The sequence below is a fragment of the Rhagoletis pomonella genome, unplaced genomic scaffold, assembly GCF_013731165.1.
Source record: "Rhagoletis pomonella isolate Grant_MI unplaced genomic scaffold, Rhpom_1.0 Rhpom_scaffold_02283, whole genome shotgun sequence".
Classification (NCBI taxonomy): domain Eukaryota; kingdom Metazoa; phylum Arthropoda; class Insecta; order Diptera; family Tephritidae; genus Rhagoletis; species Rhagoletis pomonella.
In genome coordinates, this window is record NW_023460837.1 from 4,759 (window position 1) to 30,997 (window position 26,239).

A 26,239-nucleotide genomic window follows, 5' to 3' on the forward strand; every position below is an offset into this window, starting at 1 on the left:
GTGTGTGCTGCTGTGGTGATTGCCGCCCTGTTGTGTTGCTGTGTGAGTGTATGGGGCTGCTCGGGCGGACTGTGGTTAGCCGTGGAGGCTGCTCTGTTTGAGCAACAGGGGGCCACGTACGACGTGGTCCACTGTCTATGTGTCCGTAGTCCCGAGCAGACTCTGAGGTGACTCCACCCCTCGCAGGCATTACACTTGACTGAGGTGGAGTTGTGGTGTAATCGTCTCCGGCATACACAGCAGGTGTATGTTTCTGGCCCAGGGTTTGACTCGATGCCAGCCCTGAGTAGGAGAATACGTAGTGAATGTAGCCCTATGGACGGACAACTTCTGAGATACTTCGCCGACCTAAACGGCGGTGTGATCGCCGAAACAACAGCCCTTGGTCGGGTGAAACCCGAGTCATTCCGGTACGTAGAACCGGCTGTCGTGGGAATGTACTCACGTCGTTCTGTTTTGTTGTCAAATTTCTGAGAAATGTGAATTCACCACGATGCAATACAGTAAGAATAAGGACCAGGGATGTAATTTTAAGTAAACCTATTATTCAGTGGCAATGCGCAGAGCATCCCGAGTGGCAGAATTAATTTGCATCAAATATAACATTAAACGGTGGTTCTAATCCATTTTTCATATTATTAATCAGAGTATATATATTATATGGTATTTCTTTCAAAAATTAATGCACTATGCGCATATTTTTTTTTTTAATATTTCTTAAGTTTCTAGCGTTGGTGCTGAAAAGCAACCATGCGTGTAAGATATTGTATGCTACCTAAAATTTCACCTCTGGAAACTTTATCCCCATAAAGGACTTCACCACAGTTTTTTTACTGGATATACTGAGGTTCTCTACGTATCCGCGTTTTTGACTAAATTATTTCTTAAAAATAGTTGACATCCGCATTTGCATCCGCATCCGCGGATGTTAGCTTTTAAACATCCGCATCCGCATTCGCATCCGCGGATGTCTAAAATTCCACATTCGCAACATCCCTACTTGATAATAAAGAGGAAGGGTTCAGCTTTGAAGCCCAAATTAGAGCTTTGTCATTACAATTCTTCATAGTACGACAAACGTTTACACAAAATTGTTTTACGTTTTTTTCTAAAATTTAGAATATCTACCTACTTTAGTTTTTCTTTGTTTTGGCAAATGGACAATTCTGCTTCTGCTACGCAATACACGTCTCGTATATCAATTTTATGCGATTTTAAATTTATCACCTCCGAAATTAATCAAAACAGTGCCGCATAACTTAACGAATCAAGTGCTGCCAAATTTTGGCTACAGTTGAAATTGTACTAGAAAGTGCTGAGTAGTAGGAAAGTAGAAAGCACTTGAAATTGTATCAAAAAAGTACAATTGTATCGAAATTATCAACACTGATTAATACCCAGTTGAACTCATACATGTAAGACATTTTCTTTATTATTATTATACTACTACCAAGTACAACTGATACGTATACCTTTTTTGCAATCAATAAATGTTAAATTGTTCTGGGAAATGGTTTTTCATAAAAATGGTTTTATTCCATATTGATAGTTTGATACTCAAAATAAAAAAAGTGATACTTACAGGCCTATTCTGCGTTGGTAACAAAAATTTTGTTACCGGTTAGTAAAGTTACTGTCAATTTTTAAACCCTTTTCGTATTCTCCACACTCTTGTAACCGGCAAATTTTGTTACCATCTCATGAGCAGGTAACAAAATATTGCCCCGTGAAATATGCAACACCAGAATTTACACAAAACTCCATAGCTGAATAGCTGAATAAATTAAAACGTTACCAAGGTAAATAGAATTGCGGGTACAAGAAGTGGTGACAATTGTTGGTAACAGAATTTGCTTGTTACAAAATGTTCGGTTACAAGCAGAATAGGCCTGTTATTGATACGTTTTAACTATCTTCTCTGCTACAATTTCTCACAAGCCCACAGTCCCACTGGATAGAATACAAGAGTAACCGGGCGTGACTTCAACAAATACCAGAATGAGAGAACTAAAACGAACTCAACAAGAAGAAGAGGAAGAATCGCGTAAAAAATTTTATTTAAGAACGCCGATCAGTGTTGCCACACAATTTTTTTTATTTTTTACCAAAATCACCGGAAAAAGTTACCAAATTCAACAAAAAATTACCAAACTTATTTTATATGCAGAACTGTACAAACATACATATCGATTCCTTTTTGCACCAAAAAAAAATTTTGAAAAAAATGTCGCTTACGTTATTTTGGCACTCATATATCCGTATATCCGAAGATAGCAAGCGTTTCAGGCAATAAGCGCCCCATTAACCTAAAATTTTTACGAAAGTTTGTTGAATTTTTTAAATATTGAACAAAGTTTGAAATTTGAATTTTTTTGAGTTCTGTTAAAGAAAGAACAATATTTTTATAAAAAAAAACCAAAATAAAATTACGAAAAAAAACATGTTAAAATTATCAAAATATCGTGCGGTTATAATTTTTTCTACCACTGTATGTAAACAAGTGTCAAGATAATATATCAAAAATTCAACGCTTGAAGGAAAGCTCTCGACTCACACATAGACAGAGTGAAGTCCCCCGCTGAATGCCTCAGGTTTTTGAACGAGAACATATATATTTACGTAGAATTCTACTCATATATATGGTTGCCAGGTACACCGGAAAATTGATGGTAATTGAAAAGCTGTCGAACTGACGGGGAAAGGTAGGACGACCCAAAACCTTCCAGGAAAGGACACGGTGGATATTTAGAAATAGCCTTTTTCAAGCGGTTTGTTAAAGAACAAACCATTCTAGTAGCCAAGGAACGCTGGAACAACTTTCGCCTTGCCTAACTTTCAGGATTACCTGGTATTTCTATAAAAGGAAACACTTATGGGCCATTTACTAATGTGGATTCAGAACCAATATTGACCTATTTGACATGTAAAACCGAATCGAAAAAGTTACCAAATTGAAAAATAAATTACCAAATTACCAAACTTTATAAATAAAGAAAAAAATTACCAATTTTGGTTAAAAATTACCAAAGCGGTAACGCTGATGCCGATTCAAATTAATAAAAGTCAATGTTCTGGCATGATTGAAGGTGCTGCCACATATTTTGTTGGCAAACATATGCTCCCTCACTTATGATTGTCATTGGGCTATGATGTTGTTTCAATTTTTGTAAAGTTGCTTACGGCACTTACGATTGGCATAAATTTTGCTTCCATTTTTTTTAAGAATTACATGTTTGCTGTAGTCAAAATAAAAAACAAAATAACTAAAAACGCACCTAGCACCAAACTCAAAAATAGTCGGGTTTTGAATACGCACTAATGGCCCTATTGTGTATGGCGGCTGATAGCCGATGGGCAACCATATACTAAAATTCGCTTTACGTATGGCTACTGGCTACTGATTCTAGTAACGGAATTTTCTGTTTCCCGCTACCGATGATTTTGTTATTTGTTCACATAAATTGTTCAACACATTGGAGCAAAGTTGCCAATTACTTGGAAAAGCTCATGTCAAAAAAGTAAATACGGATATTTTCTGCGCTTTTCTGTATACTGAGATTAATCGCTATACATAATACAAATTACGATACCGGTAGCCATGGCTACTAGACCAGCAACTAGACCCCAGTCGCCATACATAACACTGGTCTACAAATTTCAACTTTTTTTCTGCGAATAAGACGGGACCTGGTGTTTCTGAACGGATTTTTCGTGCTGAACACGAATCCGGGGTCAAAAATGTCCCATCACGTCACGTTTTCGAGAAAAAAGGGGTTGAAACCCCTAAAAACAGCGTTTTTGGCCATTTTCGAAAAATTATAGAGCTGAACCCTGACGTGGTACAAATTTTGCATATATCAGAAATTAAAGGCTAATAAGATAATAATGCCAAGGTTTTAACTATATTAAAAGTCGCTGATTACGAATCTGCAGTTAGATTTTAAAAATTTAAGATGACGGGTCGAATATGGTGGATATAAAAATTGGACTCCTAGACACAAATACACCCCCTGATCTAAGGGTGCATGCGATTAATTCGGCATAGGGCTCATTCGAAAGGGCACGATTTAGCCTTTAATTTCTGACATATACAAAGTTTGTAGCACGTCAGGGTTCAGCTCTACAATTTTTAAAAAATGGCCAAAAACGCTGTTTTTAGGGGTTTCAACCCCTTTTTTTCTCGAAAACGTGACGTGATGGGAAGTTTTGGACCCCAGATTCGTGTTCAGCACGAAAAATCCGTTCGGAAACACCAGGTCCCGTCTTATTCGCAAAACCCTTGTAGACCAGTGTAATAGGGCCATCAATTTAGTTCGAAAAGCACTAAGTTGGCAACAGTGAATGTAAACAAAAGTATTGTGTGACATCAGCGAATGGATGGATGCTGTCAAATCGACGAAGAGAGGGTTAGCGGTCCGCGAAAGGAATGAGTATATATATGTTTCGCATATGCATATGTATATGTGTATTACACAGGCACTACACAAAATCTCCTATGACGTCATATTTCTGTAAAAGCTTTCAAGAGAGCATTAGCGGTATCACAATCAGCGCCACCTTCTGTATTCGTTTCACCATGGGGAAGAAGTGGTCTTTCGCGCCAATTGCTGCTGTTGTTGTTGTTGCAATTTCACTCCTCTCCTTGGCATTAGTTTTGTTTCTTTATTGTTCTAGCGGAGAGAATTACGCTCACAGAGAGAGAAATAAAGAAATATAGTAAAGAAACGCAAACTAGCACGTAAACAGCTGATCGGTGTATTTGACAATTGAAAATATTTGACTAGATTCTTTTATCGCTTATATTTCAAAAGTATTCACAAATACTTACATTTTGTAGCACTTAATCAATATTTAATGATTCCCTCATTCCACCACTTTTGGATGCAATATTTAATTGGAATGACACTTGCCAAAAAAAAGTCGCGATCTCTCGCCAGCAAGATTAACACATCTACACTCTGCATGTCAAACATAGGTTTGTCTCTGCTGGAAATTTCTAATTTTAAAATCTGTCCGGTCAGATCAGTGGAAGTCGAAAGGTCGTTTTCCGTCTATTCAACTTTCTTAAACGACCAGCGCAGATCTTTATTATTTGAAAATATTAGGCAACACTTGGATGTCCATTGTAATTTTTAAATCCTTGAAATAAACTGAATAAAAATCAAAACATTAAGCTATACATACAGTTTTTTTTCTGTTTTTCGAGCATATTTGTAGCAAATTCTCCAATGTGCTTATTTAAGCTCTTAAATTTGCTTTTTCCCTGCTTATTTTTTCTGCACTGATGGTTTCATGGGTTTTAATCATTTTTCAAAGGCATATATAATTTTAGATAGAAGTGGTATGCCTCATGTATGTAAGTAAATACATCCTTTATTTTTCACGGTTTTTAATAAGTAACCACTATGTCACTGAGGAACTTTAAAACAGGGAAAAATATTACCGATTTCTAGAACATGCCAAATTACAATCGGCATAGAGAAACTTAGCACACGTCGTTTCAAAACATATTCATGCGAAAACGATTTCCAGCATATGCTCGATTATTAAAAAGTACAGATCTAATTTTTATATGTATAACTAAGGTAAAGGGAAATCATACTTTTTCATTACACGTGGTTTAATAATTTTATTGTTCACACATTTATGTAGCATTCTGTGCTGTTATATAAATGCATATAAATGTATGTCCTTTCTTTAATATTTCGTTTTCATAATGTATACAAGTGCTTATATACATACATGCCTTTGTTGCAATGTCCGAAGAAAGTAAACATAAGAATAAAAAATAAGGATATAGGGTTACAACTTCATGACGAGCTAAATGCAATTCTTTCGCTTGGTAGGAGTTCAAATGCTGACATACAGTACACACACACATACATGTATTAAAATGCCGGCAGTGTTACTTGTGATAATGGCTTTTAAGTCTCATTCAAAAGAGCAAAACTAAACCATTCTAATTATATTCGTATGCGTTAAACAGCTTGTACATACCCTGTAGGGAAACCCCGAACTGGTGAACCAAATTTGTAGTTCCGTATTAGATCTTTATCGCCAAAAATGAACCAGTCCGATAGTAACTATATCGCCACCAGTTCAAAAGCAGTGATATGTGGTACTTTTCAAAAACAATTTTAGAAATCTATATCCAAAATGCCGAATTTAGAACTGGTTTAAAACTATTGAAAAAGGGATGCAGAACGAGCTAGATCTCATCTGGCGAATTTTGAACTAGTTCGAAACTACTGAAGAAGGGATGCAGTTTACTTTAAATAGATTTTTGCTTGGCGGGTTTTTCATTCAAATACGCTTTCAGTCTGCACGTCGCAGATGCTTTTTTATAGTTTGGTAATACAAAACTAAAATTTGTGTTAACATCTTAACATTTTGGGACCTTCTGGAATATAACCAATAACAGTCAGCACCTCTGCAAATTCAGCTACAGTCAAAGTTATGTAAACGTGTTTTCGAATACAAAATTTAATTTACATTCATTCAAACAAATTTGATTTCAAATTGAAAATTCATTTCTCTGCAAATGATTAAAAATTGCTACCATGGTAACCCAAAAAGAAAACATCTTTTTACTTTTTTCGTTTACAACTGGTTCGGAACTATAGAAAATGGTGTGCAAAGCGAACTAGATCCCATATGTCGAATTTAGGACTGATACTGATAGAAAAGGTAATGCAGCGGGGGACAATTTCCAATTCCTATGAGATCGCCGTGTTAAATTCGCCAGTTGTTTGCATGCAAAAGAGATTTATCGCGAACTAGTAGTGATTCTAAATGTACTAGAGTGCATGGTATTTTTTGTTAAATATTTGCAATGTTTTAGGAGTTAAAATTTGTTTGTTATTTTTTGTTTATAAAAATACGGTTCATGCTTTAATCAAAACCACATAAGTCAAACTTTGTACAGAATTTCGAAAAATTCAACCAATTTTCATCTTAATTTTGAAATTTTCAATCTTAATTTTAAGCTAAATTTTAGGTATGCAGTGCAAGTGCAAGTGCAAGTTTTAAGCGGCTAAAAAATCGTCCTCATTTTAATGATTCTTTTGCAAACGCCTTTTTGCACTTGTTACCATATAAAAAAAAAATATATATATATATATTATAATATAACAATCAAAATAAAAGTCTTTCAAGACTTAAAAATATGTATCTTTCTCATAAATATATATGAAAGAACTTTTATAATATAAGTCCTTAATATAATAATTATCGATTGACTTTTATTCTTTTCTCTTATAATACTTATGTCCCTGATATAAAACTTTAAAGCAATGCTTGACCACAGATATATTAAAAAACTGATCATCAATCATTGCTTATTATATTTGCGCAAAGTATAAAAATTTATTTAAATTACTTCCCAGTACGGAAAGAAACTAGTTTAGATATCGATGTTCAACCAGATTTTTGCCCACCCCAACAAGTTAACTAGATCTGACTTTCTTCCCTGGGACGAACTGTTGACTTTAACATTGCGATGTGCTAGGCATCAGTGAATTATCAGACTCTGCATTTGATTTCAACTTTTTTAAAACGCATTTGGCTTAAAGCACTTTAAAGTCAGTCTTTTGATTGCGCTTTCGTTCTGCACTTCACAGATGCTTTTTCATAATTAAGAAAAACCGAAATTGAAAATTTAAAATTAATTGTAGCAAGCATCTTTGCATGCTCAGCTACAGCTAGACATGTAGGTAAACGTGCTTTCAAATGTTCAGTTTGAATTGTGTGCAAGCAGCAAGTCGATTGCCCGGTTCTGCCCTGCAGTGAAAAATTATCAATTGTTAAAACTAACCAACTTATAGTAGCTTTTTGGCGAGATTTCGATTAATACCTCACTTTTAATTAGCTATAACAAAACCAACTTAAAGTGAATTGTAAAGTCGTGCAGGAGTCATGCAGACACAATCGGGAGTTGGTTTTCTTTACAAGTTTCTATTAAATATCCTCATACAAAAATTACTTTCAATACACTTTTTTTCTGAACTTCGCAGATTCTTTTTCATATTCAGGACAAATAAAAGGAAGATCGAAATTTTATACTATCATTTTGAAGTTATGTCTGACGGTGTTCGAATATGGGGCCACCCAGAGCAGAATATGTAAACACATATGAAATGTAATAAAATAAAGTAAATAAATAAGTAAATAAAAAAGTAAAAAAACAAAAAAATATTTTGTGTTTCTTATTGATATTTTATGTCCAAAAGTAGTTAGTTGACATGTAATGCAGAGGTATCCAGGTCTGACTTTTTTGCGGCCATCGCCCCACAAAAGTAGTTAGCTCTTTTCGAACAAAATACACAGTTAATAGTTAGCACTAGTGTTCGCGTAAACAGACTAAAGTTAGGTATAAGCTAACGTCACTCCCTGCAGGGTGCATTTGATTTCAACTACTTTGAAATGCATTTGGCTTAAAGTAATGCAAATGTAAGTAAAGTAATGTTTCTTTTACAGATGACTTTTCATGCTGAAATAATTAAGTAATATGTAACTATTTGCTAAGATATGCATAAAAAGTTTAAGCATTTGGTTTATCTAAATGAAGCTGCTAGGTGTTTATACATTAATTTGAGGTTAGTTGCTGCATAAGTAGAAATAAACTAATTTTTCTACTGGGTTGCGACAAAATCAATATTATTTCTTACAAAAATAATTTCTTGCATTGCATCTACTTTAAGCTCGTCCCATGAATGCAAATATCAATTTTTCTCAAAAATTCTTTTCAGATTTGGCTAGTTGTACATTTTGCCATGAATCCGCGCAATTGCTTTTTCAATTGCTTTTTCAGAACTCGCTAATCCATTTTTACTACTTTTGGAAGCTGTAGTCCCATTGTGCGACAGTTTGTAGAGACCTGCAGGGAAAGCTACTAATTGTGAACTAGAATTCTACCAGTTTGCTTTTCAGCCCAACTAGGTCACGTTTTATCCTTTTTAAATGTTAGCGACTGGTATTTTTAATATGGCGATGTTCTACGAGATGTCAATTGTCAGGCTATGCATCAGCTTCTACTAGTGGAAATACTAGTATCATCATATCAGTTGATGAGATAGTCTGCCAATTCATCCCCCGTGAAAAGCATATGTGTGCAATTTTGCTCGCGGCGCTCCAACAGTCTCATTGGCCGACAGAGCAAAGCACTTACGTGGTAGTCCTGAGGTTCAAGGTTCAATTCCTGGCGCAGGGGAATTGTTTTTTTATGCTTTTATGCGTTTTTTAATTTTATTTTTATTTTTTATTATTTACTTTTTATTTGGGGTTTTCGTTTTAATTCCTAAAGTTTTTTAAAAAAAAGAATATTAACTCTGTTTTTTATGGCACAAGTATTCCTTTCCATATGTATGTTTTTTCTGGAATGGAATTAGAATTTCAAATTTGTTATTTATATATAAATTGAAATAATTATATTGACTCACATTAATTTAGTTTGAAAAATATTAAACATCACCAAGCGGACCCGAACCTGCGATCTCAGAACTAGAACCGGTAGTCATCACGCGCCCCACAGCCGAAAGGAATTAACCCAACCAGCAGGGAAATGTAAATTTTGTCGACAGTCCAGCCTAGTACAATTTTCCGTATCCGGAAACGAATAGAAAACGACTACAGTTATCATTCATTATCGTATCCGGAAAACGTTCGAAAAAGATGATGTTATTTGAAAGCAATAATTGTATTTCATTTGTTTAAGCTAAACATTTGAAAGTGTACATGCGTAGTCGGCAGTGGCTATTTAAGCGTGCAAAGGAGCGTGCCGCTATTTGTTAGCTTACAGAAGGTGCCGGGTTTGAATTGCGTCAGGCGCTTCCTTACTTAAATTTTTTTTTTGATTACGAAAAAGTATCTGTGAAGTGCAGAATTAAAGCGATACCATATTATTATAAACAAATAATAAAAATTAAAATATATTAAGATAACTGGCGAAATCTTGTCATTATTCGAGTGTCGTAAAATTATGATAATCACTATATTTATGTCGAATCGATCTCTCTGATACTACTTTTGTTTATTTCCGCGGTGAACGTAGAAAATTTCACTTTCAACTGTATAACCAGTAAATAAGTAAAAATAATTTTTTACCAAAGGTCCTATTTCGAACTTCGAAAGCCCATATCTCGATTTCGGAGGCTAACTTTGAAAAAAGGAGAAATTACTTCTTTACTTATGACTAAATCTCTTAAAAAAAATTGTTTAACTTGAACAGCTTAGCACACAGCTAAAAGTTCAAACTCAAGTGAAATTTGACATACGTTTTCCATGAATTAAAATTTTCAAAAGCATCCATTCATTTTTTATTCTGGCAATGATATTTCACGATATTTAGGCAAATTTAAATATTTTCGGATTAAAAATATCTCACTCATCATTTTTTACCAGGGACGTGAACCGGATGAAAAATATGGTGGGTATTACCATGTTTAACAAAAAGAAAAAAATGTGGGTACATTTATCTATTTAAACGAACCTTTAAAGCTTTATAGAAAGAGGTTCGGTTTTCGGTTCGGATCAAACATTTGTGGAAAATTTCTAGATCCGCCACTGAATTGTGGATATAATTTAGAAAAACTTAAAGAGTCACATGCAATTCACCGATGTATAGATAAAAATTCTTTAAATACTGTTTCAACATTAACATCCAGATTGCGATGAGTTTTGAGAAAAGCTAGCCCATTGTGTGTTCGTTCTCTGTCCATTTCTGTACATTAGTCTGCGCCTTAGTTGTATGGAGAAAATTTTGTCTTAAGCTACAAAGTAAGACTCCCCCTAGAAATGTTCCTAAAGTTCAGCATTTTCATGCAATTTTTCACAAAGCGGTCAAAATTGCCTATAAATCAGTGGCAAATTTAATATATTTTAATGGCACTTGATGTAGTTTTGCCCCCAATGTCAAATATGGCTAACGTATTTTTAAACCTCCCCAACTTTAAAAGTTATTGAGGTTTGTTCCACGTAAAATTACAATTCTTAGGAATTCAAAAGTTAAGTTTAAGCCAAATAAATTTAGGTCAAATTGGTACGAAGAAAATAAGTGTAGTAGCGAACTTTTGATTCAGTTTACTTCTATTCGACACGTAGATCATGGATCCACAGTATCAGCCCTAAATTTCATACCCGGACTTTCCGCTACCTTGCATTTTACGTTTTTTTTTGGGTTTTTGCGATTTACAAGCTTATTTTGCATTTTTCGTAAAAAAACGGATGTATACAAATTTGTAGAGAATTTTATTTCCCTCATTTTTGATATACAAACCTTTAAAAAAATCATTTCTTATTGTAAATAATTATCAAAGCGTGCAAAAAATGTTTGTATTGTCACGGTTTTCACCAATTTTCAACAATTTCTGACAAAAATGCGTAGTATAATCAAATGCCAAAGTTGTAGGGAGCTTTTATCTTTTAGTGTTGGGTTCTCCGGTGGCATAAAATTGGTAAAGCAAAAATGTAATTTACGGTTAGTTTAGATACCATATTTGACACGCCATATTGAATTTTTCAAAAGGCCTCACGGCCTTTTTCCAAAAAAAACTCAATAACTTTAAAAGATGGGGAGGTTTAAAAATACTGTAGCACTTTTTAACATCTGGGACAAAACTCAATCAAGTGCCATTAAAATATATTAAATTTCCCACTGATTATAGGCAAAAAATTTACTGCTTTGTGAAATATTCCACAAATTTGCTGAACTTTAGAGCCTTTGAGGCACGTCTTTCCGTTATCCGATTTAAAAAGTTTTTCGCAGGTCACATTTTTATGATCAAATGAACCTTTCTGGGGGAGTCTTGCTTTGTAGGACAAAGTTGCAAAATAAGGCGCACGCTACTGCAGATGCATGATGATGTTCATTGAATTATTTTGGAAAACTACCCTGCAGGGAAACCGCGGACTAGTGAATAAAATTTCTAGCTCCGTACTAGGCCTTTATCGCCAAAAAGGACCTAGTCCGACAGGAACTAGATCCCCACCAGTCCAAAATCGGTGAAAAGTGGTACTTTTAAAAAACAATTTTTTTCAGTTTTTTTTCACTAGAAATCTATATCTCAAGTGACGAATTTAGAAATGGTTCAGACCTATAGAAAAAGGGATGCAGAACGAACTACATCTTATTTGTCTAATTTAGAACTAGTTCGTAACTATCGAATAAGGGATGCAGCGGGAGGCTTGTTTACTTTACACAGATATGTGTTCGGTGGCTTTTTCGTTCAAATACGCTTCTATTCTGTGCTTCTCAGATGCTTTTTCATAGCTTGGTAATACAAAACTAAAATTTGTGGTAACATTTCAATATCTTGTGACCGTCTGTAATCTAAGAAATAACAGCGCAAACTCAGGTATAGCAAAGGTATGTAAACGTACATTTCTTACAATCATTCAAACAAATTTAATTTCAAATTGAAAACACATTTCTTCCAAAATAACTTAAAATCGCACACACGGAAGAGCAAAAAGATTGAAAAATCATGATACTTTTTTCTTTCGTCTGTCGATTTTGGAACTCGTTCGGAACTATAGAATTTAGGACTAGTTTTGAACTATCGAACAAGGGATGCAGCGGGGGGGCAATTGACACTTCCTAGGACATCGCCATGTTAAATTCGCCTCAGAACTAGAGGTTTTCCCCACAGGGTATAACTAAATAGGGGAGCGAAGGTTGTTATAGACCACATAAGGAAAAATTTCTGTAGAAAAAACCGAAATCTGAATCTTTACTAATTTTTTAATGGATAACACAGCACAACAAAAATATAAAAAAATTTTGGTACGGCAAATGTTAAAACTGTTTTTAATAGATTTTTTGTGCTGATTACGAATCCGTAAGCATAAAGTTTACATCAGCTCCAGATTAAGAAAAAAAACGAGGTCAAAGTGTCAAAAAATTGCGGTTTTCGCAAGCTCTAGCAAAGAAACAAAAGGTGATAGAACCTTCCTGGCTTAAATTAAACCTAGACCTCTCGACTACTATCTCTGAAAGGAGATCTTAAAATATTTTTTACCATTATTATCTTAAATAAAGTGATGAAAAATTTGTATGCATATTTCGCTCCTCAGGGGGACAACATTAACAGATCGAGATCGGCACTATCATAAACCCAAACAAAAAGCTCTTATCATTCGAAGATACTATATTGTACATTTACAAAGTAGTAGCAAATTTAATACTAAAATTCAATGAAAATTAAACAGGCCAAATTTTTTGCATATAAACCAGGGAAAACCGAGATATTTCGAGGCTCGTTCGGTACACCGGGACGAACAGTTTAAAACCGTAACGTATGGCAGCCCTATACTAAGGACATTAGCAATTAGTGACACACAGGGAAAGACATCAATGACACTTAAAGGTACTTACGCTCAAAACTTGTCAACGTCCACTCGTACATATGTATATATGTAATATGTGCCACCGCTCACGTGCATAAATGCATCAAAACAGTTAAAAGTTTGCCGATAAAATAACTTTTTTCTAGACCGTTGCTTTGATTGGAAGACAAAATTCACAATGGGTACCAATCACATTTCGGATGTCCTGGTCTCTCATGAATATATGACAATGGAGCAGCAACAGCACCAGCAACAGTACCAACAGCAGCATCAAATGCACCAACATCAGCTAAATGTCAGCATTACTTCCGAGAATCCACTATCACCAATTGACTTACAGGAGGGATCATCCAGACCGATACGCAGAACCAGCCAAAGGACCACTCAGGTAAAGCATCTATTTATAATATCTATGCATATAATAAAATTGTGACAGGCCGATGTCTGTATATTACAGATATAAAAGAAAAATTAATATGGGGGGTCTTTATTAGAGCAACAGATGCCAAATCAACAATTTTTTTAATTTTTGCCTGTCTGTTTGTATGTTTATACGCGCATCACTCGAAAACTAATACATGGAATCGTAAGTCTAACAAAAAAATAAATAGAGAGTTGCCACCTGTTTGGAAATAAGAGTTTAATAAATTGGTACGATGAACTAAATATTACAATATGGCTGCCACCTACTTGAAAAATAATATCCATTTAAATTTATAAACTAAATGAAATATTACAATACGGGTATTAAACTAAAGAGGTTTAGAAAGTTTACTGTCGAAAATATTTTGGAGTGGGTTGCAACCTACATACATATATATTGGAAATATTTAATTCATTTAAATTGATAAGATAAGGTACAATATTGAATTAGTACACATTTGAAGAAAATGCTCGATTTGCAGATTCGAGTTATAAAAACTTTATTTAAATTTCCAGGAGAAAAACGATACTTTACCTACCCTCTAAATTCGAAAACATATTAACTAGCACCCGAATTCATAATAAATATGTAAAGAATGCTTCATAAATGGAAAATTTGTTTGAAAGCTCACTTCATAAAGCTCTTTAAACCAATTTCATTTTTAAGAATGAGGCGAAAAGACTTTGGGAGGGAGTAGCAACACGAAAATACCTTTAAGGCAAAGTGAAGCACGGCGGGTATTTGCTAGTAATTTACTAAAAATTGGTATTTAAAAATATTATAAGCCAAGCTTCTTGCTGACGTCGGCATATTGAAAGACCTTATATAAACATAAAGCAGTCAACAATTTAGAAAAGAAAAATGTTCGTGCCGAGATATCGTTGGCGGTTTGTTATTTGCTGTACTAAAAATATTTTTTATTTTCATTTTTCCCCCAGCGTATAGTTTTGAATTTAACGTCAATTATGTACATATCGCCACCTTAATTCAAAAAGGCTCTAACCAAAACATTATAAAATGAGTGTCAAAATCAGGTAGGGCATGTAACTCCGCTGTTTTTGGTACTAAGACTTCAAAATTTTTATTGAAGGTGTATTTTAATACATGGAGGATGGTTCCGTGCGCAGAAATGGAAAACTTTTGACTGCCATTCACCTGGGAGTGGCCAGAAGTGATTCTTGCGCGTACGGTTCAAATCGCAGCCCACAACGTTCGGATATTTATATCCACGTATCCTCTGGGTATCAACCAAACTCCCGTTTGGGAGCGAGCTAAAGCGAGAAGGCGTAAAACTTCGCGTGCGTTGGGTTTGTGTCCCGCCAGGTTAAAACCCAGCCCAATGAAAAATTAAACAATCCCTGGATGAGACTCCTTTTTTTGATGACGACCACGGCAAATGTATAAAAGACTATAATTTGACGGTATGCAACTGGAATATCCGGACTCTTAATGGGGAAGGTGAGTCTGCCCGGCTGGTTGATGTCCTCGAGAAGACAAAGGCTGACATCACCGCCATCCAAGAAATGCGTTGGACGGGGCAAGGAAAAGTAAGTGTGAAGCCTTACGACATCTACTACAGTTGCCACGTAAAGTAGCGCAAATTTGGTAGGAGAGATTCCGTCGCCGAGTAGTGGCGTTCACCCCGGTGGACGAATATCGTGGAAAGCGTGGTGGAAAGCGAGATTCTTCAACATTGCGCTCATCTGCACCCATGCCCCGACGGAAGGACGAGGCGTGCAAGGATATCTTCTATGAGCGCTTGGAACGTACATACAAGCGTTGTCCCCGAAACGATGTCAAAATCGTGCTCGCCGATATTAATGTCAAGGGGGCAAGGAAGGTATCTTTGGTGCCACAGTCGGAAAATTCAGCCTCCACGACGAAATGTTCGATAACGGATTGAGGCTGATCGACTTCGCCCGGGTCGGAAACATGGTAACAGGAAGTACTAGGTTCCAGCATAAGAACATCCACCAAGTTACAAGGCTGTCTCCAAATCGAAATACGAGAAACCAAATCGAACATGTTGTGATAGACGGAAGGCATGCTTCCAGCGTTTAAGATGTACGTACACTACGAAGACCAAACGCCGACTCAGGCCATCTATCTTGTTGCACCCAATATACGCACCCACCTCTGTGCAGCAAAAAATGTGCGCCCAACAATGTAAGGAAAGCTTAACGTCGAACAGCTGCAATCACAACAGACGGCCAATTTCTTCGCCACTCGACTCACACATCTGCTCTCTGAGAGCACTCTTCAACAATCCGAAATACGCGAGCAGTGGAACCACATTTCACGATCATTAAGTACCGCCGCCGAAGAAGTAGTTGGATTTCAGCGAGCCCGAAAGAACAACTGGTGCAATGAGGAATGTCAAGAAGCCGCAGAAAAAAAAGTCGCCGCGTATAGGGCCATGCTGCGATCGAGCGCACCGCGACCCATGTGAGACCGTTATAGGGAACTGAAGAAGGAAGCGTGATGTATTAGCAGAAATAAGAAGTGAGGGCCCGAAATACGTGAGTGCGAAGAACTTGAAATGCTGGCCGACAGGAAGAACACCCGAAAATTTTACCAGAGGGTTAGGCGACTTACGGAAGGTTTCAAGACCAGGGCGAACTCCTGTAAGAACAACAATGGCGACCTAGTGACCGATGTCCAGAATGTACTTAAATTTCGGAGGGAACACTTTTCCATCCTACTGAATGGTAGCAGCTCCTAAAGTAGTGGAGAAAACGAACCCGAGTCCCCAGTCGATGACGATGGAGTCGTTGTCGCACTGCCTGACTATGACGAGGTACGAATAGCGATTACGCGGCTGAAAATCAGCAAAGCTGCTGGAGCTGACGGCCTGCCAGCCGAGCTATTCAAGTACGCGGCGAGGAGCTGATGAGGTGCATGGATCAGCTCTTATACAGAATATGGTCAATTTAGTTAATTTTTAATTTAATTTTTATTTAAGTGTGCTCTGCACAACCCACAGGAAACGCGACCCCGCCATTCGCTCCAACTACCGCGGAATCAGCCTTCTAAGCATAGGTTATAAGGTATTATCGAGTGTATTGTGCGAAAGACTGAAGTCCATCGTCAACGAACTGATTGGACCTTATCAGTGTGGCTTTAGGCCTGGCAAATCCACCATAGATCAGGTACTCATAATACGCCAAATCTTGGAAAAGACCCGCGAGTAATTGGCAAACACCATCTATTTGTCGATTTCAAAGCCGCTTTCGACAGCACGAAGAGAAGTTGCCTTTATGTCGCGATGTCTGAATTTGGTATCCACGCGAAAATAATACGCTGTTTAAAATGACGTTGAGTAACACCACCAGCTCCGCCAGAATAGGGAAGGACCTCCCGGAGCCATTTGATCCCAAACGAGGTTTCAAACAAGGTGACTCCCTCTCGTATGATTTCTTTAATCTGATGTTAATAATAAGATAATAAGGCCGCAGAACTGAACCGCCCAGGCACATTAATTTACATAAGCATACAATTGCTACCGTGCGCCGGACGCATCGATATTATCGGTAAAAACAATGGCTGTTCTGCCTTCTCGGGATTGGATAGAGAAGCAAAGCGAATGGGTCTGGTGGTGAACGATGACAAAACGAAGTATCTCCTGTCATTACACAAATAGTCAGAGCATACGCGTCTTGGCACCCACGTCACTGTTGACAGTTACAAGTTTGAAGAGGTAGACGACTTCGTTTATTTGGGAACCAGTAATAACACCAATAATAATGTCAGCCTTGAAATCCAACGGTGAATCACTCTTGCCAACAAATGCTAAATAATTTGGACTGAGTAGGCAATTGAGAAGTAAAGTCCTCTCACGTCGTACAAAGATCGCACTCTATAAGTCACTTATCATGCCTGCGCTGGAGTATGGCGCGGAGCCATGGACAATGAAAACATCTGATGAAGCGGCTCTTGGAGTTTTCGAGAGAAAGCTTTCAATTTCAATTTCAATTTATTTCAATTTGAAGCATTAGTACAATAAGATTCTCAAACATCTTTTTTAGTACAACAGGGAGGTATAACAACAGAAATTATAAATTAAACAATGAAATAGAGATATTAAACAAACAAAACAAATCCAAAAGGAAAAACAAACAAATTTAAAGGACTGGTACACCCTAAAAATTACGCAGACTCGTAGGTCAGCACAGAACTTAGTTAGTTTGAGATGGGTAATCAAGTTTTAGAAAAGTAATTATATAATACATTTGTAACGTAGCTTTGCCTACGCTACAATAACATATTCAACATCACCCTAGCATGCACCTTACAACTGCACATAGGTACAACTATATAAACATACATACATGCATACCCCTATGTGCATACATACGTATACACGAAGCTGGCATGGCAAGCGCGTACAAATTTCGCAAACACCAACTTAGCCAACCATGTGCACTAACATATGGAAGAAATGCGTTATGCAAAACACAAAATGCGGAATAAGCCCACTCACTTCTCAAACAGCTCATAACGGGTGATTTTTTAAGAGCTTGATACCTTTTTTTTTAAAAAAAACGCATAAAATTTGCAAAATCTCATCGGTTCTTTATTTGAAACGTTAGATTGGTCCATGACATTTACTTTTTGAAGATAATTTCATTTAAATGTTGACCGCGGCTGCGTCTTAGGTAGTCCATTCGGAAAGTCCAATTTTGGGCAACTTTTTCGAGCATTTCGGCCGGAATAGCCCGAATTTCTTCGGAAATGTTGTCTTCCAAAGCTGGAATAGTTGCTGGCTTATTTCTGTAGACTTTAGACTTGACGTAGCCCCACAAAAAATAGTCTAAAGGCGTCAAATCGCATGATCTTGGTGGCCAACTTACCGGTCCATTTCTTGAGATGAATTGTTCTCCGAAGTTTTCCCTCAAAATGGCCATAGAATCGCGAGCTGTGTGGCATGTAGCGCCATCTTGTTGAAACCACATGTCAACCAAGTTCAGTTCTTCCATTTTTGGCAACAAAAAGTTTGTTAGCATCGAACGATAGCGATCGCCATTCACCGTAACGTTGCGTCCAACAGCATCTTTGAAAAAATACGGTCCAATGATTCCACCAGCGTACAAACCACACCAAACAGTGCATTTTTCGGGATGCATGGGCAGTTCTTGAACGGCTTCTGGTTGCTCTTCACTCCAAATGCGGCAATTTTGCTTATTTACGAAGCCATTCAACCAGAAATGAGCCTCATCGCTGAACAAAATTTGTCGATAAACACATTTCGAACCGAACACTGATTTTGGTAATAAAATTCAATGATTTGCAAGCGTTGCTCGTTAGTAAGTCTATTCATGATGAAATGTCAAAGCATACTGAGCATCTTTCTCTTTGACACCATGTCTGAAATCCCACGTGATCTGTCAAATACTAATGCATGAAAATCCTAACCTCAAAAAAATCACCCGTTACAAAGCCGGAGCTAAAGCTGCCAACATGAACTCAACCAGCATCAGTTGTCCGTAGGTAAGTACGGAGCGTACCCGGGGCTTCGGACCTATTTGGGGCGCTCTTGGCTTTCCTCCTTGGAGGAAGACTGACTGGTTGAATGTGGGCTGCAAGGGGGGGGAATACCCCTCATGCAACACTTCGAAAACATTAAGGCTGATTCACATACAACTTTCTTCTTGCTTGATAGTTCTTTGCTTTGACATATAAGATCGATGTAAGCATATTAACCATGGGTAATTGCGCAATTTTGTTGGCGTTAGCTCAATAACGCCAGTGCCACCTGTGGTGTCAGCGCACTAACCCAACGCAATAGCGCAGTGTATTGAATAGAACACGGCGCCATCTGAGTATCACCACAGTACCCATCGTCATACAGTGCAGTACACCATAGTCCCCTTTCAGACACGTCAAGTCTTGCTTTCAAGTCTGCTCGTTCGTAGGCGAAGGAGGTGAGAAGAGAGGGGAAGAGTACAGATACCTCCATACCGCCAATTCGTTTCAAGTTTTCTTGTCTCTTTTGATCTTTTCGTTGCTTCCCATTTAAAGAACCAAGGACTTGAATTCAATTAAAGTTGACGCGTGTGGAAGCAAATAGAAAACACAAAAGAGAATGCGAAAAAAATTGCTTTCAAGACTTGACGTGTCTGAAAGGGGACATACAGTGGTGTCATGTCTATTATTTCTATAAGCGCTGAGTAACGCTTGTACCGCCAACTGAATTTAATTGCTAGGAATGTAGTAAATGCCACGATATTCTATCATTCTTGATTAAAAGCTTTAAATTTGCGTTCAAAGAGTTAAGGCGAATTGTGTGTGTGCCTCTCATATTGCTTGGTGTTAATGGCGCTGGCGCTTTCCATTTACTGGTGTTGGCACGGCAACTCCGGCTATGGTGTTAACGCAATTGCGCCGCGCAGCTCAGTGCTACACATGCCTAAGGCATATGCATGAGTATGCTCACATAAAAAAAGTTTGAAGCAAAGCAAAGCAAAACGAAGCAAAATCTTGGGCAACTCTCAACTTTTGCCCGCTTTGGCAATCAGCTGTCTACATGTATCTTTTCTCGTGCGCTTGCATTTGCATTTAATGACAAAAATAGGGTAAATAAGAATTTTTATTGCTATTATTAATGCATATTATTATATTGTTATCTATTTTAAAGATAAAAAATATGGAGGAAAAGGAGAACGCAAAAGCTGTCAAAGAGTTTATTGTAGCATACCTTCTGCGTTTCACGCTTTGTGGTCAAAGTTTGAACTGTCAAGCAAAGCGAGGAAAGTTGTATGTGAATGGCCCTTTATGGGCTAGACCCATGATTCAATTATTAAAGGTTTTGTTTTCTATGGAAGCAGGAGAAAAAGGGGATGAATTCAATCACACTTCCTAAAGTGGGAGATAAATTCCATAAAAAGGTGTGGATAATAGTGAATGGTGGTATTTTAAAACAAAAACGAATTTTATTTAATTATTTTATTTAAACAAGCTTATTTACATCGAATATAACCCCCGATTGTTATTAAAAATAAATATTTCTATGCATATACCAAACTTGCGTACGTGAGATGGCGCATAACTCGAGAATGGATGGTCCACTTTCAGCTTTTTTTTGTTGTATTTGTTTGCAAGAAGCTAACTGTGTGTGGAAAATATGCAAAATTTATTAAACAAAAAAAAAACGGCAAATAAAAAACGTTGGAGCTTACGTTTCTTTCGCGGTTATGGCTCGACTATCTCGAATATGGTAATTCGAATTCTTTGCTGTCGCACTTTTAATGTTCTAATGGGGAGAATATTCAACACTGGCTTACACAGCGGCAGTTGGTGATTCGTGCCGGACGAACTCAGGCAGAGTAGAAAGAACACGCAGCTACTGAACGACTGAGATAGGGAACGTGATCTACATCGTGAAATGAGAAGTGGCGATTTTTCAGGCAACTTTTGCGTTCAACTCACGCCGGGTTGCACGAAAAAAAAATTTGAATGACTAAAAATATCAAAATATAAAAAAATATCAAAATTTTCGCCATAAAAAGGCGTTTGCATTGTTCAACTTTGCATTCTACTTTCAACTAATCGCTTTCAACAAAGTTGGTGGCCAGCCAACATTCGCCTCGTGCGTACACCTTTTTAGTGTGCAATTACATCGCGCCATTGACTAAACCGAGCTGTCGTGTGACGGTTTGGCAATGTTATATTGCGTCAAAGTCTCATTCGGAGACAGCTGGATTGTGTTGTGGAGGACAATACCTAAATACCTTCGCTGGCTCATTTACCAAAACCATTGAACGCTTTACTTTACAGCGACTTGGCAGAATCAAGAGGCCTCCACGAATATCGACAAATACATTTCGGCATTTAAGGGAATTTCGTCTCTTTGAATTCTGTAGTCCAACGATTCTAACCCATTTTGTCTTGTTGGCGCCAGCGAATGAAGAACAAACTTTCTTCAAATTTAAAAGGTAAAAATTTCACTACTAACAATTTAAAACTGTTCTTAAAACTTGCAAAGAAATTTGGAAAAGAAATATCAGTTTTTGTTTTTAGGAGTAGGGTGGGAGTGTCATTGATAAAATTAGAGCGAGAGAAAGTTTTTCTTACAAAACCTTTCATTATTGAATCATGGGCTAGACCCATTTTTGGAGACGGTCTCAAGCAGACAGGGGCGTGACCCGTTTGGGCTTTCCCAATTCCGAGCACCCCTGCCTGCTTACGATACCGCGTGGCTAGCGGGAATTGAAGGGGGCGAACCACCCCCTGCAGCGCCTAGCGGCCACGAATACATACGGGGGGACTGGGCAACCTTTCGACGCCCTAGGGGAAGGCACTAATGGTCAGTTGTCCGTAGGTCACCAATCTGGACCGCCAACACTGCTGCCGCCCTAAGGCCGAGATCGCTACGCAGGACCGCCCGCAAATATTACCGAGGACCGCTAATCGTACTCGCTGCCATTCAGGGCCGCCGCCACCAACATCATCTCCGCTAGGGCCCGGACCGCTTCTCTTTTCACCGGGGCCGCCACTACTACTGCCGCCCCAAGGACGACATTTCTGCCAAGGACCGCCCGCCAGCAACACAAAGAACCGCGATTTGTATTCACTGTCATCCCGGGCCACCGCAATAACCATCATCACCGCTAGGGCCCGTACCGCTGCTCTCATTATCGGGGCCGCTATTAGCACTGCCTCCCCAAGGCCGAAGCTAAAAGCGTGGGCCGCCCGCCATCATCACTAGAACTGCGAACGTCAACCATCGCCGTCCAGGACCGCTGTCACCGTCGTAGTTAAAAAGGGCCGCATTCGCCCTTCGCCACAATCAGGGCCACATTCAACATCACTGCGAGAGGTCGCTGCCGCCCTCATCATTATATGGGCCACTGCCAACGTCACCGCTGAGGCCGCCACCACCACTACAAGGGAACTGCAGACTGCCGTCACAACCACCGCGACTGCTCTCATTGCCACGCTCTTCGCTACGACTGACGGGTACCACTGTCAATCTTGCTGTCACCAACAGCGCTCCCGTCGCCGTAAAAATACCCGCTGAACACCGACTACCGACTCTCTCTTTTCATCTCCCTCTCTCCCCTGCACGACAAGTTGCCGGTATTCTAGATAGCCGCGTGTGTGTGTGGTTGTGTTCGACTTAATACAAAAATTATTGTGTTTTATTTGGTGGGGGTTAGTGGGATCTTCGCTGGACTCTGGAGCGGCTGAGCATACCTCAGTCTTCGACAAAACCCACCTCATAAATAGCGCCCGAGCAGGGACCCAGCTCTGCAGGCGCATATGCAAAAAGCTCAACCAGCACCAACACTGCGGAAGCTGGCTCATCGAAGACACCCCAACAAGTAAGTGACACACGAATGAGCGAAAATGATAATACCACACTAAACATTGTCTCTCTTGGCTGGATATATCTCTTGAAGAAAGAGAGATTGCTGGAAAAATGCAAAAGGAATCATACACCCGTTGAAGGGAGCACCGTCGCTGATCTACGCAGCACTCTCAGCAACTTCGTCAGGACGAAGAGAAACCGAAAATCGACCGAAAGTCGTCTCAAAGAACTGGAGATGGAGACCGCTGCCGAAGAAGCTAACATGGCGAAATCGCCACACGAACTAACTCCTGCAGTTAAACTTGGCGAATCCCTCTTACCCACCGGGGGGGGCAAGACTAATCGCCCAGAAACGAGACCATATGAGCAATGCCGAGAGAGTGAGCACAGTCCGCTATTGGGACGTACACTACTCCGGCGGGGACACTCTGCACGACTTCTTGCAGAGGATTGAGGAGTTGGCGGGATGCTACCAAATCACGCCAGACCAACTCCTCCCAACCCTACCCGAAATGATCCGCGCCAAGGCACTCCAATGGTTCCGCATCCGAAGAACACACATAACCACCTGGGCCGTATTCCGCGCCGAAGTTGAACGATTCTTTCTTCCGCGTCGACACATAAGTCGGTTGGAAGACGCCATTCGCCAGCGGAAACAGCTAAACAGAGAAAAGGCCAAGGACTACATCCTCGCCTTCCTAACGCTAATCCGACAGCACCCAACTATGTGTAACGAAGACCAATTGGAGCGCATCTACGAAGGCTTGCGGGTGGAGTACCGACTATTCATAAAGGGGAGCGAGTTCCAGACATTCGAAGAGTTGATGGGGCTCACAGACGAATATGAGCTACTCAAGAGCGAGGAGGCAAGGCAAACCAGGAAATCAGCATACTGCCTATCCACTCCAGACGAAGGATACGATGCGAAAAACACCTGCTAGAGGCCCGAGGCGACTATTCTGCTCTCGATGCGGACGAGATGGTATCCTCTCCAGGAATTGCCTGTGTCGCAAGAAGAAAACAGCCACCCTCAAATCACCCGTCGATCCACCAACCACGTCTCGACCAGGCTGGCAAGGTCCCGATGGCCGCTTCTATGCTAACGTCCTAGTCGAAGGCATGGATGTCCGAGCCCTAATAGACATTGGAGCCACGTTAACATACATCAATGAATACCCACGTAAGCATCTGGAGCAGCGCAATATTCAGCCACGATCCGACAAACAAAACGTGCAACTAGCAGACCAAATGACCGAGCATCAAGCACACTGGTTGTCGTCATCCCCAATCTGGCCGAAAGAATGATATTGGGAATGGAGTTTTTGGCGCAACGAGGCATTGTCGTGACACTTGATAACCAGCCCCCAGCTCCCGCTCCACCGCCGAGAGCCGATGCTACAGCTGTTCTGTGCAGCTTAACCGAAAGGACGCACCCGAAAGAGAAGCAAAACAAAAGACTGGCCGATTTCTTGGGAATCCACAAAGCGCGATTTGCAAAAAGTACCGGGCTAAGCACCACCGCCGAACGCGAAATCACACTCCGGCATCATCGACCACTACAACAACGCCATTACCCACGCAATCCTGCCATGCAGCAGGTGATACGGAGACAGCCACATCCATCCGTATACGCCGTTGGTGACAACCTATCCCACCGGACGAACCACGGCCGATTTCACCATGGCGACCGCCATTTGAGGCCGTACCATGGCCACCAAACAAACCGCGGATCCTTTGCGCTAAAATATTTCACGGCCCACCGCTCGCCCACGTTGTGCCCAAGCCACACGCCCAGCTGTTCGCCAAATCGGACCACACAGCCGAGGCAGCGACAACAGCCGCCAACACCACCAATAAAGCAGCAGCAACCACCAACTCAGCCCGGCAGACCGCCGACGAACCAAGGGTCACCCAACCATCACCGGATGCCGGCCCGGCTACAGAGAATGAGGAGCCGGCCACCAGGGACACAGCTGATCCATTCAAAAAAATCTGCGGTTGAGATTAGACAAACAACACCTCTTTTCTTCAAAGAGAAATTTGGAAATTTATTTTTGAAATCAATTAAGCTTAAGATAACTTGAATAATACAAAAAAAAAAAAACGAAAAAAGTACATATCTATATATATATAAATGAGTGTTTGTCTGTATGTCCTTTATAGGCGTCAAAAGTACCCAACCGATTTTAATGAAATTTTTACTGGGAGTGTTATAGAACAAAACTAATGTCGATAGGTGGCGCTGCAGTCGAGATATTTGTAAAATCCGTATTTACATACCAATTTGATTAAAATTCGAAACGTTTATTTAACACCTAAACATAAATATATTGTCTGAAAATAGACTCGATAGGTGGCGCTGCAGTCGAGATATTTCTAAAATCCGTATTTACATACCGATTGGACTAAAATTCGAAACATTTATTAAATCCTAAACATAAATATATTTTGTAAAAATATACTCGATAGGTGGCGCTGGAGTCGAGATATTTCTAAAATCCGAATTTCCAGGCCGATTTGATTCAAATTCAAAACATTTTAGGGGCACGTATATAAATACGTTGTATAAACTGAACTGAAAATAGATAAATCAACTACTACAGTGTATAGCGACCCAAGAACGATAGAATACAAGATTGCGCCAATCGAGCTGAGAGCAACTGGCCGTGACGTCAAAAAATACCAGAATGAGAGAGCAAAGACGAATTCAATAAGAAAAAGGAGAAGAATCGAACAGCTGGGGCGAAATTGAAAGGTTTGTTTACAAAGTGCATAATAAATCGCGGATTTACGGAATTATTTAATTTTAAATGGTAAATTGGTTGTTTAAAAGTAAAGAATGTGTACTTCTTAAATGCAATGCAAATCGCTGAAAGTGTTAAAACACTGCAATCATTATAATGATTTGCATTTTTTCAGTAATTGAACAAATACCAGCGGGCCGCCAGCGGGTCAGTTGCTGGTAACAATATGCAGAACGATTCCACGGTGATCGTTGCATCGTCGTCAATTAGTGAAATCAGTAAGCAAGCTTTTAAAATAAAGGAAAACCTCCTACTCCGCTATACATATAATTACTTTCATTATTTAGCTACTTTTCCGGCAGCCGCAACAAACGCTGGCCCAAGCCTGCAAATTGTTGCCAGCACCTGACCCGCTGGCTGCCC

General features: G+C 39.1%; 1 protein-coding gene across 1 annotated transcript; it reads left to right on the forward strand.

The window, feature by feature from the left end:
• The first annotated feature begins 13,234 nt into the window (after positions 1–13,234).
• Positions 13,235–24,013, forward strand: LOC118753271. The gene is made up of 3 exons (XM_036488147.1): positions 13,235–13,361; positions 13,488–13,729; positions 23,789–24,013. Exons 1-3 carry the CDS (start codon positions 13,349–13,351, stop codon positions 24,011–24,013), a joined length of 480 nt encoding a protein of 159 aa, XP_036344040.1. The 5' UTR covers positions 13,235–13,348.
• The last annotated feature ends 2,226 nt before the right edge of the window (positions 24,014–26,239 follow it).